The sequence below is a fragment of the Cladophialophora immunda genome, assembly GCF_000835495.1.
Source record: "Cladophialophora immunda strain CBS 83496 unplaced genomic scaffold supercont1.4, whole genome shotgun sequence".
NCBI lineage: Eukaryota > Fungi > Ascomycota > Eurotiomycetes > Chaetothyriales > Herpotrichiellaceae > Cladophialophora > Cladophialophora immunda.
In genome coordinates this window covers 128,509-145,661 of record NW_015622544.1, presented here as the reverse complement: position 1 = coordinate 145,661, position 17,153 = coordinate 128,509, and the positions used below count along the sequence as shown (strand labels likewise).

The window sequence follows — 17,153 nt, the reverse complement described above, 5'->3', positions numbered from 1 at the left end:
GGGGGGGGGGGGGGGGGGGGGCATTGAGGGAGAAAATAGAGTGTCGATGAGAACGAGCTTGGAATGAGTGCGGTTCGTACAGCAACTGCGCTCTGGGACTGGAGAGAACAACCCAGGGGGAGGGCCTAAACCAAGGTGGACGAGGTTGGAATTGGACAGAGGAGGAGACCGATCTAGGATCCGGTGTCTGCTGTTCGTACAAAGAAGACAAGGCATGTATGTTCACCAAGCCAATGTCTGCACTCTGGTCTTGTTGAGATGGCCATGATGTTAAAGAAGAGCAAGTGAGAGGTAATCGAATGGGGACCGAGCTGGGTTCGAGGACAAAAAGATGCCGAAGGGCTCGGTTCTTTTCAATGCAGTCTGCCAGTTGAAGACGATGAATGGAAAACAGAAGTCGTAGAGATGGAAGGGAGGTCATAAGGTCACTGAGCAGGGGAGAAGAGTGAGGTCGGAGGCTGAGCAACCGTCGTTGAGCGGCTTCGAATCTGACAAAGTCTTGTGAGAAAAGTGGCGGACTGTTACTCTGGTCAGGTTGTATACCGAAGTTTCATGGGCGAGTGACAATCCTATGAGGAAAGACGATGGATTTCATCGCTCACAAATGCCTGGATTCCTAGATCGAAGCAGGATTGTCGTCGAGACTGGCAAGATGCAAAACAGTATGTATGGATGCTCCAATATCATGTCTTCACAGCTCCCGAGGCTGGAATCTCAGAATCACGAATCCCCGCATTTGATGATTGATAACCAACTCCAACCAAAGCACAGAAGATACATTCAACCTGAATCCATCAATCCATCATCCATCCTTGATGAATTTGATCTGCTCTCGTAACCTCCAACAGTCCCGCTTCCCGCATCGTCTCTTTCGCCATCCATCTATCGCATTCGGACTCCACGGCACCAACATCTCCCAGCGCAGCAGGATGTCATCCGCAGAATTCCCTCCGCCTCAGCTCAGATCTGCCGCCGAGGACGTTGCGACCCTCCTCAAGGCTCGAGGCGAGTCCATCTGCGTGGCCGAGACCGCAGCTGGAGGACTCATCTCCGCCTCACTGCTTTCGACCCCTGGGGCGAGTAGAATCTACAAGGGTGGCTTGACGCTGTATACCCTGGAATCGAGGATCGCCTTCGCCGGCTGGACACAACAGAACATTGACAAATATGATGGACCTACCCCCGAACTGGTCGAAGGGCTGGCTAGAAACGTGAGGGAGAAGCTGCAAGGGACTTATTGCGTTGGTGAGGTACGTACTCATCCCTCTACACGCCAGTCGATCTCGCTGCATCGGCGAAGGCACAGGCGAAGCCATGGGTCTATTGTCTGAAACTTTCTGGCTTACTCGACTGCTCTCGACACCACAGTCAGGGACCGCAGGACCAACTGCCAGTGGGAAGACCCCAAACAGGCAGCCGTAAGTGATCCCCCCTTGCGTACAAATCCTGCCTAACCCTCATCACACTTGACAACGCCTCAACATGGAGCATGTGAAGCTGACACAAGGCGGAAAACCACAGGGGCTACGTCGCATTGGCAGTGGTGGGCGAAAAGGGTAGTGTGAACAAGGACCTAGACACGGGGCTGGGAGGTGATAGGCAGGCCAATATGGTGGCATTTGCAATTGCCGCGCTTCAACTGGTCAAGGACTTCATCTTGTCCACCGAGAGTGATGGCGGTGACCGGGGTGGGAAAATATGAACAGTGTGACACATGATGACGGTCCGAATTCGAACAAGAGGCCCGCGCATTTGTGGCTGGACTATTCCACGAGCTGGCTCCCAAGGCGTCTTCTCGCGCTAGGCACCAGTCGAAATGAGTGATGGTTGATCAGCTTCGGGTGTTCCTCACTTTGTTTGAACCTGTCGTCTACCGAACAATTGTTTGCTTGTCCCCTGTCTGATGTAGTTTGAATGCTCCATCCATTCTCAAACTTCGGCATTCTCTTTCGAGACGCCCTGGAGTGGAGCGGCAGGCCCATACCAATGACGAAGTCACAAGGGGAGCAAACGAGGCGACACATCACATTTCAACGCCCGCCCACCGTTTGACTGGGGTACGGGGTGGCTTTGTGTCACCATCGGCGCTCCCCACTCAGCATTCCACCACGCCATGCAGCGCTTGCGGATGACCTGTCAATCTCGCGTCGATGACGGATGGGAAACCCGTCGAGATTGACTACGAGAAAACAGCCAGGTCTATGCTTCTCCGGGGTCATCATTGCAACGTGCCCTCGTTTCACTGGGAAACAGACTTTGAGCTCAGATCCACCGCCATCCATTGTGATGTTCGGATCAAAAACTTCGGATCGAAGTTCAACCACGGTCCTTCCAGCGACCTTGTGATCTGGCATAGTGCGCGTGTGGAGTGAATCGTCATGTTTAGAACAGTGTTGTTCGCCTCACCTTTTTTTTTTCTTTCTTTCATCCGAGCCAGGATCCGCTCGCCAAACGCTGTAGCAGAAGCAAGGGACTTTATGCGTGGAGGATCCGTGAGCGAGATACTGCGAAAATGTCCCCTCAGACCAGAGGAACGAAGCGATTGGAGTGTCACAAAACGCCAAGCGTCCGTAGCAACCTACCACCCTTTTCAACATGCTTTCAAACCTGTCTCGTGATATAGTTTCGCGTGGTCCTTTTAACAGCTGTCAGTTCTTGAACCGACCAAGGAAGAAGCAATGATGCCCCCGTGCCTCAACCGCGATTCGTAGAAAGGGAGGGTAGCAGGGCCAGAATCTGAGCCAAGAAGGAAGCAAACTGCTTGATGTGCATCGAAGGGATGGTGTGGGACGCATGTGGGCAAGGTCTGGTAAGGGTTTCGCCTGGCGAGACACCAGCACCCGCAGTTCTGTGCGGTCTGTTCTGCGAGATGAGAAAAGATCGGCCATCATGTGCAAACAGCAAACCTCGACAACTTATTGCTCATCGTCCTCGCCTGCGGACATTCATTCGGAATCATGGGTAGAGCCAAGGATGCTCGCCATATTGACCGTGTTAGGAGATTTGGAGGACGCGGTGAGAAAAGGTTGGCTTCGCGATCGAGCCAATCGCGCGCTTCCGAGGAAAAATGAGGCGGGTGGAGGGGCTTGGGCCCTTTTGCCGAAGGGGCAGGTAGTCGCAGAGATGATGGGCACATGCCTTGGGCATCCCTTTTGCTGCCCTTATTTGATGTTCTGGCCTTGTCAAGCATTCATGAAAGGCAACGCTGCAGGCGATCAAGTTCTAGCGGTCTCCAAATCCTTGAGGATCAGAAGTCAAATAGTATGTGGTATGTAGGTAGGTGTCAAGAGGTCAATGGATTTTGGTCCCCCTCTCGGAAGCCGGACTTCCCTTGATCTCCGTCTTTGACCGATGCTGTCATGTCCGATTTTGGACCGGACTTAACTAGGGCCCTAGTTACATTAGGTGCAAGTGCGTGTTAGGCGTGCCCGTAGAACTTTTTCCTGGCGGCGTCGTCCGCCTGGACATGTGCTGTGAGCCTGTGAGTGCCTATAAGCCGGGCACCCAATTGGAACGTGTGGCCTGCCCCTTGGCTTGCTGGGTTTCAGATCCGTTGTTTGATCTTCCTCGCCATCAGAGCAACGCGCAAGTCGAGGATTCGCTTGCGGTCCACCATGCCCTTTTCCTCCCTCTGTTCCTGGGCTGGAACAAACTTCTTCTCCGTCCACCTGCTGAATCCGAAAACAACTCACCTGGTCAGGATTTGTTGATATCTTTTGCTGACCTCCTTCTTGTTTGGGAGCAACAGGCTCCCTGCTTTTGCGCATTGTCTGGCGCTACCAGAACCGTGTCTTGCCACTTTGCCATTCTTCAAAGCCGATTTGTCCATGTCTTGATCACACCGTCTCTTGGTCTTGGAGCACACCAGCTGCTTTGGAGGGGTGATCCGACGCTGCGGCCCACGTGGCAGTGGGAAGGCTAGCTCAGGCGGAGGCCCTGACTGATTGAAGGGCTCCAGTAGTAAGAGGAGAGGGATGCTTTCCCACCCGCTAATTGAATAATAAATGGATCCCGATTCCTCGTACTTCCTATGCGCTCCGTCTCAGAACGTTGTACTCGACATCCACCTGTCGCAGTAGTTGATACTCGTTTTTGCTGAGTGAGAACCACCGGTTCGGGCTTTCCAAGGACGACTGGAAACAGCTGCAAAGGGGAAAGTCTCATTTCCTGGAGGCACCACAGGCGAGCCTCCGCGTAATTCAAACTCCGAGATATCCCTCTTAGAGTCCAGTTTGCGTGATTTTGGTCTAAAGGGGAATGGTTTCCTCGTCTGAGGCGCTTTATCTATGAAAATTGGCAGCCTCCCGTCGGAACCTGCCCCGACCACACCTGAGGGCGACGCTGCCACAAATGGTGGTGATGGCATTTGATTTTGCAATTGTCTCGCGGGGAAAAGGAGGACCATACTGTGGTCACTACAAGCACCAACGAATGCTCAATGACGCGGGGGGGAAACCAGCCTAAAGCCTATGTGCAATCCAAATTCTCGGGATATGGGAAATTGCGCTTGCCATGCACTCTTTGTTTCGCGGTGGGCATTTGATATGCACGGACCCATCGCCAAGGTTGGTGGCTGTTGATGGGATGGGCCACGGATAAAGATGGGAGGATGGGAGGGAATGGATCGTGAGGCGCGGATTCGCGGCCTGGTCGACGGCTGAGGAGGCAGGTGGTCCATCGGCTGCGATGATAATCTGTAGCATCTGATGCGTCTAGGGGGGGGGCGTCTGAGTGAAACAAAACGATTGAAGTGGGTGCACTAGAACTCGTATTATGGGTGACTTGCACAGTGCACCCGGCGGAGGACACTAGTGAACGGCCCCTGTGACCTCCAAGTCCTTGTCGAGTCGAGTTGTCTGCTCTGAGGATTCCTGCATCATGCCATCCTCGCATCGCAACAGAGTCTGTCTGTTGATTGAAGTTGTCGGTCAACTAAACTTTCAAGTAGTGTGATCCCAGAACCAAGGTACTGGGTCCAATGCCGCGGCGCCCCGGAAACCCAGACTCAGACTCCCCTGTGACTTACCACCTCTCGATGAAAAAAGGTTGTTTCCATCCCGAGTCGCTTCTAGTTGCCCTCCAATGAGATGCACATCCTCGCCTAAGTCCTCTTCAGCAGGTCCAGGATGCTTGACGATCTGTGGCGGCCTGCAGCAGCACCTGCAGTCTGGGAATTCGGCATTGATATGTCGCCACCAGAAGCCAGGCAATCGGTGTCCAAAGTATCAATGCTCTGGTCCGATTGATCCAACTGAAAACCTTCCTCACTGACCGCCCATTGGGCCTAGAAAGCTACGAGGACACTGTCTCTTGAAATCATGAAAGCTAAGGTTCGATGATGACCTTCCGTTCCATCTCCAGTGGTCCGCAACTGGAACCTACGTCTGCTGCCGACCTGTGTGAGTATTGCTTCTTCTTTGACTGCAAACAACACCCCCAATCAATCCCCATGGCTTTGTTGTAAAGTCTAATCCGTCATGCAAAGAGAACAGCTATCGACATGTTTGCCACAACCATTCCTGCCCAGTTAAATGGTCACCTAGACAAATGCAGGGGTGCCGAGGTGCCTGGACCACTTCGGATAGGGGATCAGACTCAATAATACCTCGTATACTCCGTACTCTGGATCACTTATGAAGGTTTCTGGAGAAAGGAACGAGGGCTATCCATGGCCTCTTTTCAGGTCTGTGCAACCTCACTGTAACCCTGCCCACCACAGCCAAATTGCTTCGAGTCATTGTGGGAGGTGGGGCTTCTGTACTTCGTTCTCGTAGTTGAGCGCCCATCGTGTGGGTGGGAAAAGAAGACGTCTCGAATAATCTAGAAGCCGAAATTGAGCGCCCAAGGGCAAAAGGAGGTGGAGCACAGTATCATCCTCCAGCCTCCAGCCATGGCTGATGGATTTCTTAGAGATAAAGCCTGCCAGAAAATCATCACTCCTTACGGATCATTGCTTCTCCATCGGCAGCTGATGATTATCTCGGACAGCCTTGTAGCTAGCTTTGTGGCCTGCGGAGATACGATGCGATTCTATTGATCAGTGGACGTCGCAGGATCCAGCCCACTGCCACCGATTCAACTTGGTGCAGCTCCGGATCCGGAGGGGAGGTATAGGCGGTTGGGTTGAACAAGGGCATGCACAATCGGGTCGCTAATCGAGTCCCCCCTTGTGCGTCGTGTCGAAGCGAAACAGGAGTCTGACGATCCAGCCGGTGGTTACGAGTCAACGAGTGGGAGCGGAAGACACCCATTTTTGCCGTCAAAGTGGCGTGCGGGAGAGGCCCGAAAAGGGACGACGCGCCGTTTCGGCGGCCTCGTTGATGCTGTCGATAGGCCCAAAGGGACCAAGCCACCCTGCAAGGAAGCAGTCTTTGGGCGCTGGTGCCGCTCTGCTGGACCTCCGCCACGTGGGCGAGGTTGGCGGGGAACCCGGGCCTGGTGGCGGCCAGCTACGTGATGATGGCGGAAAAAGCCACTCAGGAGCGTGAGCCTCTAACACGCACCAGTGGTATCTTTCAAACCGCCGACTGATTTCCTGGGTGGACGACGGAGAGAAAGCAAAATAGGCTTCGAAATGGCTCCCTGGAGCTACTCGCACTCCGTTGCATCCCGCCATAGAAATCCCCCTCCATATTGGGATGACTGAGACCTCGTCTCCGTCGCACTCTTTCGTAATCATGGCCCGAAACGAAATCACCCTTGGTCCTTGAACAGGGTCCTCTGACTTGCGAAGCCTGACTCGCATGGAAAATCGAGAACGACGTCGACGCCATCGATCTCGGACGGGGGGTTGTTGATCGATTGGGCACCAACGGACAGAGGCGTTGGCCTATTATTGCTGAAGGTGATTGCTATCGCGTTTGCGACGGCGTCTTACTCGTATGCTTCTCCGGGATTCTTAGTCACGACGCTTGGACACCGCTGCAAAGTATGCTTGTGCTCACTACTGTGTCCATCTCTTTTCGGTGCCATATCCACAGACTCAAGGTTAAATTGGAGATCGGGGAGGGAGGGTAGAGTAGTGAAGCGCATCCACAACCTCGGGGACCGGAGTCGAGGGATCGCCCTTCTGCTGTGAGAAACAACAAGGGACGAAGTACTCGGGACAAGGTCATCCATGCTGTAGATGGTCAACTAGACGAGAATATTGCTGCCCAATCTCCCGAGGCCATCGTTGATCGATGACTTACCTGGTCACCAACAAACTCGCACCATGTCTATCACGGCCACTTCTTCTCTGGGGCTTCTGGAGCAGCTCCGGATAACAATTCCTTGAATCTCATTCGCTCCGATCTCGCACAAGCAAACAATTTCGAGGTCGAAGGTGGCTGGCTATTAGAGTCACTGGGCATTCTCCCTAGCAAATGAGAATACGGGCAGATGGTGGTGGTTGACCAAGTCCCTCTTTGCGTTTACGCGATCAGAGCGCTTCCGCTCGTGGTACCCCAAGTACCTTTTGGGAACCCGTTCGAGCACCAGCTAGGGCACCAGCCAGAGAAGATGTGCACAGCCCATTTCCAACCCCAGCCATCGCTAACAGCCCAGGTTACGTGCATAGGTTGACAGCTCAATACGGAGCCCCCCTGTTCCCCCTCCGTGTTTCTCAAATGACACCGTCACCACAACATCTACCTAAGCGTGCCCAGGACCACCTTTAACTCTAACACATCGCCCAATGCCCAACCCAACCCCCGAGGTTCTCGGAGGACCGCTCAAGGCCGAATCACTCGGATTGCGTTGTATCACGATCCGGGGCATTCCGGCTCGGGTGCGAGGGGCTCCCCGGTACGGAGAGTGCATATGAGCACTTGAACCAAACGAACCTACCCAAGACGCGAGCTTGGAAACTTTGACTACCGGCCATTGAACCGCACGCATTATTGTATAATAGGTAGTCGGTGACAGCATTGGCGTTTCAGATTAGAATTTCGCCTCAGTCGCTACGTGCATGATCATTCCGGTTGCAGTCGACCGCCGCGAAACAGCAAACTTTCTTGGAGACTTGTACACGGACACTCGTACGGAATACCTCGACGATGGAGGGTTCACGTTCAAGACGCCGTTTTCACCAGGACGTTTTTCTCGGAAATGAAGGCATGATGCGCAAAGACGGCCCCGTGGGAAGCTCCGAGCATGATTGGTGGATGACACAAGTCAGAGCCATGGCTCCTTGTGACCTTTCCAGTTGCGGGCATTCACATCCACACACATTGGAAAAAGGCCGTTGTCTTTTCCGTACGGAGGCCCCATCCGAAGACCTTGTACCTGTGGAATAATAATAATGCCTGGGTGGTGACCACTGACCACAAAGCAGAAGCGAGGATCAAGATGAAACGACCAACTCGGAGAATTCGGAAGCCGCACGCGTCTGGCGGGCAGATTCCGGGTCTGGTTGATTTCCATCCGTAATCTGTGAACCTTCTCGGACTCCATTCCCGACCCGGTCAAGTGCCAGAGCATCACCACTCTCCAAGTTGGGGGAGCGGATGGAGAAAAGAGATTTGGGCGGTCGCCCACGTCCTGAAGAATCAAGAACGGGCGTCTACGAGGAGAGCCGACCGACAATTTGCAACGGTCCACCTTCGACTGAGGGATCCCAAACTCCTCCGACGTGAAAGGATGACTCGCTGATGAACAGTGGAGGCTGGGACGGGGGGGAGGGGGCAACTTGTTCCCAGATTCCAGGTAACGAGAACTTGCCCCCCTGAATAGCAAAGGAAAGACAGGCCCACCAGCGGCAGGACTTGACAGAAATGGTCGCAAAGGATTCTGGCTCGCGGAACCTTTCAGCATGTACGTAGTAATATCTACGCTCGAGCTCGGGAGTATGATGGAGAAGAATGAGATCACCAGGTTCCACCTCGGAAACAGGAATGACACGACAGCAATGAGAGAGCAGTGAAGCGCGAAACACGGTACGGAGGGGTCAGTAGTAGGTAGAAAGAAAGCCAGGTTTCAACTCTGAGTCCACGGTTGATTATTGTGTGTTGTGAAGCGATGAGCACTCTAGCTATTCAGTAACTGCGCCTCGTACACGGGTAGACGGCGAGGGACACGTCAGGTGGACACGGACCGACTCGATAACAAGTATCACCAGCATCGAAAGAGCAGAATGACGCGCAGCAAGTACCAGGCCCCCTTGAAGAGCGGGAACATCGAGGGGGGCGGAAGACGTATACGGAGCATATGATGTGTAGTACGAGGTACTCGGTACATAAAACGAGCAGATCATTGCCTAGGAATATCGGGACCAACGTCGACGGCTCCTGACTCGAACGTCGACGACTATTACGAATACTGTCACCTCGACATAACAGGCAAAGTGAATTTAATCGTCTGAGGCCCCCGGAGAGTCCCACCGGGCCCCCATTTCCCTTATTCTGATTTTTTTTCCTTTTCTTTCTTTACCAGGCATGTACCTGGTACCTCGGTACGCGGGTCAGGCGAGATAATTTCATTTGATGCATTGCCCAGCCGCCCAATCGTCCAATCGCCCGATTCACCCGGCCCATGGCCCATGGATCAGTCAGTCACAGTCAACAGAACAACACCTTATCCGTTCTTCCCCCAACCGGTTGTGATGGCATTGACCTGCATGGTTGCAACGTCTTGGTCGGTAGAAGGGTAAAGAGCAGCTTGCTGATGATGATATAAGAATGCCTGCTGCGATCAAGCTGGTAAAAAAAAGGGGGGGGGGTCCAAGCACAAGTCAATCGTACCGAGTACTGTTGTAGTTGCAGGTGACCAGCTCGCCAGGTAAACGACCCAGGCCCAGGCCCTTGGAGTGGGCCAAGAGGAGCCCCAAAAAATCATGGGGTCTGACACATGAAGAGGAAGTCACTTGACATTATTGATGGGGCTCGCAGTGACGAGTTGTGTCGCCGTCGCCAGGAATGAAGGAATCCCAAGCAGTTCAGAGGTCACTTGCAGGTACCAAAGTACTCGGTACTCATGATTTGTTGTAGCCGTGAGCAGTCAGGCGGTTCCTTACTATGGTGTGTCCTCGTCCCAAGCAGGTACATGGGAAGAGATTGGCCTACTTGTAGAGTGACAACATAGATGCCCGAGAATTATGTCTTTGCTTCACCACATCACAAGTACTCACAACATACCACGGGTCGTGCGGCGGTAGCCAATCGTCCTTGCTTCTTCCTGGCGGACCTGACACTTCCACCCTACCATCCCACCAACCAGCGTAGTGGCATGGCAGCTGTTGGCACTTTCCCCTTATCGTCCGCCATCTCCTTCCCTCGCGGATGCCCGTTACGCGTATTATTGCATCGTCATGGCCGAGATCTTGAGACCCGACCTGAGCATGAACTCTCAGGCTCTCCCAGGCACCGGGCACCTGGACTTTGTAACGTTCCATCGCTTTTTTGCCTCCAACTTGCTATCCCTTGGGAAGCTATAACCTATAACCTAACCAGAACCCTTGCTGAGATTTGCTGAGCCGGTCTGGGCTGGGCTGACATTTCGAGTCGGCGCCTTGTTTGCCAAACCTTGTTCTTCCGAGTTTCGCAAACAGCTCCTCGTACCATCGGGTCCCCCATCGCGCGAAAGTAGTAGAGGTGTTAACAAGCGGGCAGGTGTGGGCGACCGGGCTGTGACCTCCGACGCCTCTGGTGGTGCTGAGACCCTCAGGCCTGGGCTAGCAAGCAAACAATCCGGACGTCGATTATTCGGTGCCATTGCTCTGGGTTTTGGGCCCCCCCATCCCATCCCTCCACCCCCCCCCCCTTTGGTAGCTCCTTGGGTTTTTTTGGGCACCAGCACTAGACGGGCTGGACGGGTGGGAAAGGGGACCAGGGGGGGGTGTCGTCTCCTTCCTTGCTAACCCTTTCGCCTTCTAACCTTCTAAGCTGGCTAGAGCTGCTAGGCTGCTAGGCTGCTAGGCTCCTTAGGCTGCTCAAGCTACTAACTCCGACTCTCCCCTCGCCGCCCGCGCAGCGTACTCGTTGGGTATTAGGCTCATTTTTTTTAGGTGCTTTACCCTTGGGACCCCCCGGCGGCTCCTGAACCTTGACCAAGCTTTGCTTTTCTCGATTGTCAAACGCCCTTTGCCCATCGCTTTTGCCTCACTGAACAATCCCCCCCCTCTCGCCGACCCGCAACTGCACCCTTCTGGCTGAGCTTCGACTTGTTCTAATCCTTCATCCAAACGACGACCACCTACTCGACTCCACCCCTGTCAGTCTTGTCACTTCTTGTCCACCAGCCCTGAGCCCGCAGCACCGATCGACGGGCAGGGCTTTGACCACAGAGAGACACACGCTACCACGGCCGGACAAGAGTAGCTTCTTTGCTCTGCCATCCTCTGCTGCCACCTTGAGCAGTCGAGTAGTTATCTTTCGACCGCCCTCCTGCCGCCGCTTCCTGCCCACCACCCACCCCCCCATCCTCCATCACCCGTCACCACACTACTTTTAGTCCCTCCTTCAGGCCTCAATCCCTTCTTCCCATTGCGATCGACGCCTTTTTCCGAAAAAAATCATCCCTCGACTATTTTGCTTCATTCTCCAAAACCACCACCCTGCCCGGTTTTGAACCATCCCAGCATTCGTCCGATCAGCCTCGCTCGAATGATGATCATCTTGGGAACCGCAAGCTCTGTGTAGCTTTTGGGCATCCATCTCGCCCTTGAGAAAGCGCTCGCCTCGCTGCTTCCCCACCAAGATTCCGCCGAAGCTCCGATCAAAGAGACGTCGTCTCCAAGACTTTTGTTTGGTTTTTTCCCCGGCTCGGTCGACAATCCGTCCAACATCAACATCAACGGGTCGAAACCAGTTTGAGCTCCTTGTCCTTGCTGCCCAAAGGGAAGGGAAAAGAAGCTCGGTTTGCTCTAGACGGTTTCGCGGCGACGACATTCACTCCACATCTCGAAATCACGGATAGCGCTCTCCAACTCGCCCGCGACACCCAGCTCGTTTCGACCGTCGCTACCCAACCCTGGACCGAACAAACTCGAAAAGGCTTGCCTTTCGCAATTCTGCATCTGTATCTGATTTCGAATTTTCATTCCCCAGACATCAGTCTACAACTGTGGGATTTGTTTGGATTCTGGGAGGGTTATTGTGTTTGCTTTGTTGATTACGAGACCACCACTCCCAGCCCAACCTCCAACACCAACCGTCTTTCTCCAACCCATCCGCGACCGGACTGCGATTCAGTCCGCCTAAGCATTAATTCTTTAGTTGCGCTGTGTTCCTGCGGGTTCGCTATAGTCAAAGGAAAGACTAGCTGCAAAAGTAGCAAACCCGCCCCGCAGACGTACACTGTTTGGTCTCCTGTTTTTCCCACCAACCGAAGGCTTCCTGTGCCAACTGGCCCTCAGGTAACCGACTGCGCAAGGGGAACCTGGACGTGCGACGACAGGAATTTTATGCAGCCTGGCGAATGCGTCGTATAACGATTTGCCATGAGCCTGTCCTGTTGATCGCGTGTTCCGCTCTCGCCTCTGCATAAGGTCATGCCGCATTTGCCGTACCACGTTCCCTTGGGTATAGAGACGTGGGAGGTACGGGCTTGTTGGTTGCTGCCAGGCATAGGATCCCAGGTTGAAAATGGATGAAGTCGGTGACGTGGATATCAAACACGAGAGACCCCATCACTACGGCCAACCACCTCCAAATCCTGTCCACCGTATGCCGCCAGCCGAGACCCCTACGTCGTACAGCTATCCCCCTCCTCCAGGCGCAGGTATGCCACCACCGGCGCCGGCGTGGAACCCGACGCCTTCACCTTACAATGACTCCGCGGACCACCGTCCTCCGCCTCAAGACATCGCTCATCAATCGCCGTATCCTCCGCCACCTCAGCAATATCCTCCCACCCATCCCCCGCCTGGTAGAGAACCCCCAGGTTATCCTCCGGACCCAGCTTACGGCCGCCCAGGCAGTGTATCGGGCCCTACGAGGTCCCCAGCCGATGTTCAACAGCCACCTCCACCACCGCAACAACCTCCCTCTTATCATCCCGTGAGTAGCAATCCCCACGAAGCTACGTACTATCCTCCCCCAGCCGACTACAGGCCGCGTCATGCCTACCCAGGGTCTGAGCCCCAGCTCAACGGAACTCACCACCAGCCTCTTCACGTCGTGACAGGGCATGAAATGATGCCAGGACAGCCTCCGGGCCCGCCTGCTTATGGCCCGCCTTCGGCAGGTCCCATGCCCGCTCCGGGACCCTACGCGTACGGGTATCCCTATCATAACGAGCACAGACGAAAACCAGTCCGAGCTGCTCAAGCATGCGATTCGTGCCGACAGCGCAAGGCCAAATGCGACGAAGGAAGACCCGAATGTCAACATTGCAAAGACAACGGGTTGGAATGCTCATACCGGGAAATCCCTCCACAAAAGTCGGAGAAACAAGTCCTCGCCATTACGGCTCAATTGGAGTCGTTGGCCGAGGACGTGAAGGGGTTGTCCTCGAAGGGTTCGGAGCGGGACGACAAGATGGATCGTCTCCTCAAGCAACAAAAGCAACAAGATGACAAGATCAACCTGTTACTTGATCATCTTATGAAGGCTCGATCAGAACCACCTACGGCCAACACCGACGTACCTATGGCAGACCAGCAAAGCCAGGTCGTGGTTACAACGCCCGCGGTTCCGAGCCCTGCAGTTCCGAGCCCGGCAAATCCGAGTCCCGCAAACCCCAGTCCTGCTCAGCCTCCGCCTCCACTGTTCCGCCGACAGGACAGTACTTCCGAAGTCAGGTCTGGATCACAGTCCCAGAACCCCTCAGCAGCATCCATCCAGCACCTGCGAAATTCGGAAACAGAGAGTATAGATACGCCTATGCCCGCTAAGCATACAACGGCTGCGCAAAATCTCGTCCTATGGCCATCCATCAAGCCTCTGATTCCGCGAGGCATCACGCCATCTTACGTGTTAGACGAGGAAACCAGCAGAGGTTTGTTGCGACTTTATGGCTGCGGGGAGGGAGAGGACAAAGGTGACGGGCATGAAGGCGCTCCGAGTCCCGCCCACAGCAACTCGTCGGAAGGGCGACGTACGGATGATGACACCTCTTCTTCCTCGCCGCACGGGGTTTGGGGCAGTGGACAGCTGCATGTGCCCATGGCGAATCAAAACCACTCCGCCCGTGAACATCCCGGTGGGTTGAGTCCTAGTGGTGGGTTGATGTTGGATTCCGAAGCAGTCGATCGATACTTCCGGAGTTTTATGGACAATATGCATATCCATCATCCATTCCTCGAGCCAAAGGTCCTTCGGATAATGATTCAGTCCTTCAAAAGAAAGTATAGCTGGGACTATCGGGCTACGCAGCAGGTTACTGCGATTGGGCACAAGCGGAAGCGGGAGACGACCGACTCACCGACCTCAATGGACGATTACAACAGCCGACCCCCTCAGCCCAGGGGATATAATACCGTCGTGGCCCCAATTGAGCATTCAGTTGCAAATGCTATTGTCTTGCTTGTTCTCGCGCTGGGCAAGATCACCTCTCATCGGGATCCTTTGCCGGGACCAGCATCAACCGCTACGATGCGGACTTCGACGCCACATAGCGCACTCTACTCGGACCTTCCGATGCCCATGTCAGCGCCCACCTCTCCATATAACCATCACCCTAATTTGAATGGCACGGTTTCGAGTCCGGCGAATCCGCAGGGCAAGAACATGGACGTGATCCCGGGTCTTGCTTATTTTGCCATAGCTGCAGACATCCTGGGAGAGCTGCCAGGAGGCGCCGACGTGTCACATATTCAAGCCTATCTGCTTGCGGGTCTATATATGGGACAACTAGCACGCATTCTACCGAGCTACTTCTACATCAACAAGGCCTGCGTTGCAGCTCAAATCCTGATCGAGTCGACCCCGTATGTGACCAACACCATGAAGCCCGCTCGTCGGAATTTGGTCAATTTTGCGTTTTGGTCATGTTTGCAATTGGAGAGCGATATTGCAGCCGAGTTGGAATTGCCTCTCAGCGGGATTGGTCGCTATGAGAGCCCTCAGCACAAAGAATTTCCGACCAGCATCACATTAGAAAGGATCCCCGAGTCCAGTGTGGACGACGACATCCTGAGGTTTTACTCCTACCAGATCCAATTGCGGACGACGATGAACAGCGTCCACGCCACGCTCTATCGGGAATCGAAGAATCTGCATACGAGGCCAAGCGACAGCATCATGTCGGCTTTGGATGACAACCTTGAAAATTGGAGGAAGATGCTGAATGACTGGGATTGGGACGACAATGATCACGAAAGTCCCAACATCAACGTAGCCCGGATGCGAGGGAAATACTACGGTGCCAAATACATCATCTGGCGGCCGACCTTGCGATTCGCCCTGACACAGGCTATCACCAACCCCAATCCCACTCCCACCCCCAAGCCCGCCAGGAGTCGACCCTCAGAATCGCCCGCGGGCTACGGGCACCATTCGGAGGTGACGTCGCCAGCAGTATCGAATCTCAATACCCCCCATCCATATGGGAGAGACGTTCCTTACATCCAGCCTGAATTGCTGGAAGGCTCCAGGAAATGTATTGAGGCCGCAATTCGCAGCACGACTTCTTTCGACAAAGTCCCTCGCCGTCTCGTGGTAACCAATATCTTCGGCACAGCTCACGCGTAAGTACAAAACGTCTCTGTATTTCGTGGGCGTATCTAGACTGACATGGAATTGTAGACAATTCGGGAACATGCTTGTGCTGTACGCGACCTTCACCTCCCCCCACCCAGGCTTAAGCTCGTTAGTGCAGGAGGATGTCTTACGGCGGTTGCACGAACGCACAGTGCAGATTCTGCGAGAGAATGAGGCCATTTCACCGGTGCTGGCCAAAGATCTGAAGATCCTGGAACACATGCGCATGAAGGTATTCCCATCGTCGACGTATCCTTCTGCAAGTACGGTCTCCAGTTTCTCCTCGAATCGGTAGTGCGCCAACCGAGTCGGACCACGCGTACGCCAACCTGACCAAATTTTATCTTTCTTTTGTACACCGAGACCTCGGGAGCGCGGACGGACGTCATGTCGGAATTCATTGCATGTGTTGCGCTATGTGTGTGTGTGTGTGTGTTATGTGGGCAGGTCCTCCATTTCCCCCGAAATCCCCTGGCGGCATTTGTCGAAGCGTTCCAGCGAAGAAAACCATTGTCAGCATCGTCGAGTAATTTTGTCAAGTTATCCACCAAAGAGTCATCCTCGTCATCAACCACGGAGTTTACGATCATCTGAAATAGCATATTATTGCTTTAACGGCCGAAGGGGGGACTTTGTGAGTTGTTTGATTGCTAGTCGCGCAGGTACGACTCTGCGCCACATGAGAAAGGCCGAGGAGGAGGGTTCATATTTATCCACGTCGAAAGGACAAACCGACTGGCCCACAGCAAGAGCCCATCCAGGTTACTGATTGCGAGCCCAGGCGTCCACAGCTCCTCGCCATATCTTTCTGTGCTCGCGGACCAACCCAGCAGTCTTTGTTGAAATATGCCATAAACTTTTTTTTTCTTTCAGTGTGAGAAGGGAGAGGAGTGCCAGATCAAGATGCGGCAGCGGTAATGGCAGCAGCAGATTGGATCTCAAGTGCAAGTGGAAGAATATTGGCGCGCAGATGGCAGAGAGATACTTTTTCATCTTGTGGGTTGGGAAGAGGAAGGACAAGGCCACGGACAAGGTTAATCTGTACATTATCATCCAACAACACGTACAAAGGACAGAGAGGCCTTCAGGGGGAGTCTGCTGTTACAATACCATTTGCAAAATACCTGCGTTCCTCCTTTGACCTTTTTTGATTGAGACCGTCCTGTCGAGCACATCGCGATAGCCCACTTGGAGGAGCGAGGGACGACGGTGCTGAAGACAGGCGAGAGGAGATGTAGCTCTCGCCGCGGGGAGTGTGTCGGCTAAGAACAACACTCCTTACGATCGATCTGGAAGGACGGCGTAGGAGATACAGGGTAGGGCTTATTTACCTATTACCTCGTCGATAACAATCGAGAGCGATGAACGAGGCAGATGAACGAGGCTGGGCTGGAAATATGACTTCAGCCTTGACTTCAGCCTCGCCATAAACCTGTTTCTACCAACTAACCAACCAACCTTGGAAGTGAGATAGATGGTGGTCACCCCGGTTCAGCTCACCTTGGGCCGGGTGGCCAGTTGCTATTGTGGCTATCA

At 54.0% G+C, this 17,153-nt stretch overlaps 3 protein-coding genes across 3 annotated transcripts; 2 read left to right on the top strand and 1 right to left on the bottom strand.

The window, feature by feature from the left end:
• Nucleotides 1-778: 778 nt before the first annotated feature.
• Nucleotides 779-1,954, top strand: PV07_06439 (uncharacterized protein). The gene is made up of 3 exons (XM_016393417.1): nucleotides 779-1,250; nucleotides 1,369-1,418; nucleotides 1,522-1,954. Exons 1-3 carry the CDS (start codon nucleotides 816-818, stop codon nucleotides 1,700-1,702), a joined length of 666 nt encoding a protein of 221 aa, XP_016246836.1. The 5' UTR covers nucleotides 779-815; the 3' UTR covers nucleotides 1,703-1,954.
• On the bottom strand, nucleotides 1,712-3,227 carry PV07_06438 (uncharacterized protein). Its single transcript, XM_016393416.1, has 2 exons — nucleotides 2,907-3,227; nucleotides 1,712-2,857 (listed from the first exon to the last, which is right to left on the bottom strand). Exons 1-2 carry the CDS (start codon nucleotides 3,188-3,190, stop codon nucleotides 2,695-2,697), a joined length of 447 nt encoding a protein of 148 aa, XP_016246835.1. The 5' UTR covers nucleotides 3,191-3,227; the 3' UTR covers nucleotides 1,712-2,694.
• A 9,333-nt stretch (nucleotides 3,228-12,560) lies between these two features.
• On the top strand, nucleotides 12,561-16,760 carry PV07_06437 (uncharacterized protein; the record flags this gene model as incomplete). Its single annotated transcript, XM_016393415.1, has 2 exons — nucleotides 12,561-15,604; nucleotides 15,663-16,760. 2 exons carry the CDS (start codon nucleotides 12,561-12,563, stop codon nucleotides 15,910-15,912), a joined length of 3,294 nt encoding a protein of 1,097 aa, XP_016246834.1. The 3' UTR covers nucleotides 15,913-16,760.
• Between the last annotated feature and the right edge of the window lie 393 nt (nucleotides 16,761-17,153).

Excerpts from the sequence above, each read along its gene's own strand:
- PV07_06439 (XM_016393417.1), top strand. The coding sequence starts at position 816 with ATGAATTTGATCTGCTCTCGTAACCTCCAACAGTCCCGCTTCCCGCAT. Across the intron at positions 1,251-1,368 it reads GGACTTATTGCGTTGGTGAG|TCAGGGACCGCAGGACCAAC; the intron begins GTACGTACTCAT and ends TCGACACCACAG. Across the intron at positions 1,419-1,521 it reads AAGACCCCAAACAGGCAGCC|GGGCTACGTCGCATTGGCAG; the intron begins GTAAGTGATCCC and ends GGAAAACCACAG.
- PV07_06438 (XM_016393416.1), bottom strand. The coding sequence starts at position 3,190 with ATGCTTGACAAGGCCAGAACATCAAATAAGGGCAGCAAAAGGGATGCC. Across the intron at positions 2,858-2,906 it reads ATGAGCAATAAGTTGTCGAG|ACCGCACAGAACTGCGGGTG; the intron begins GTTTGCTGTTTG and ends CTCGCAGAACAG.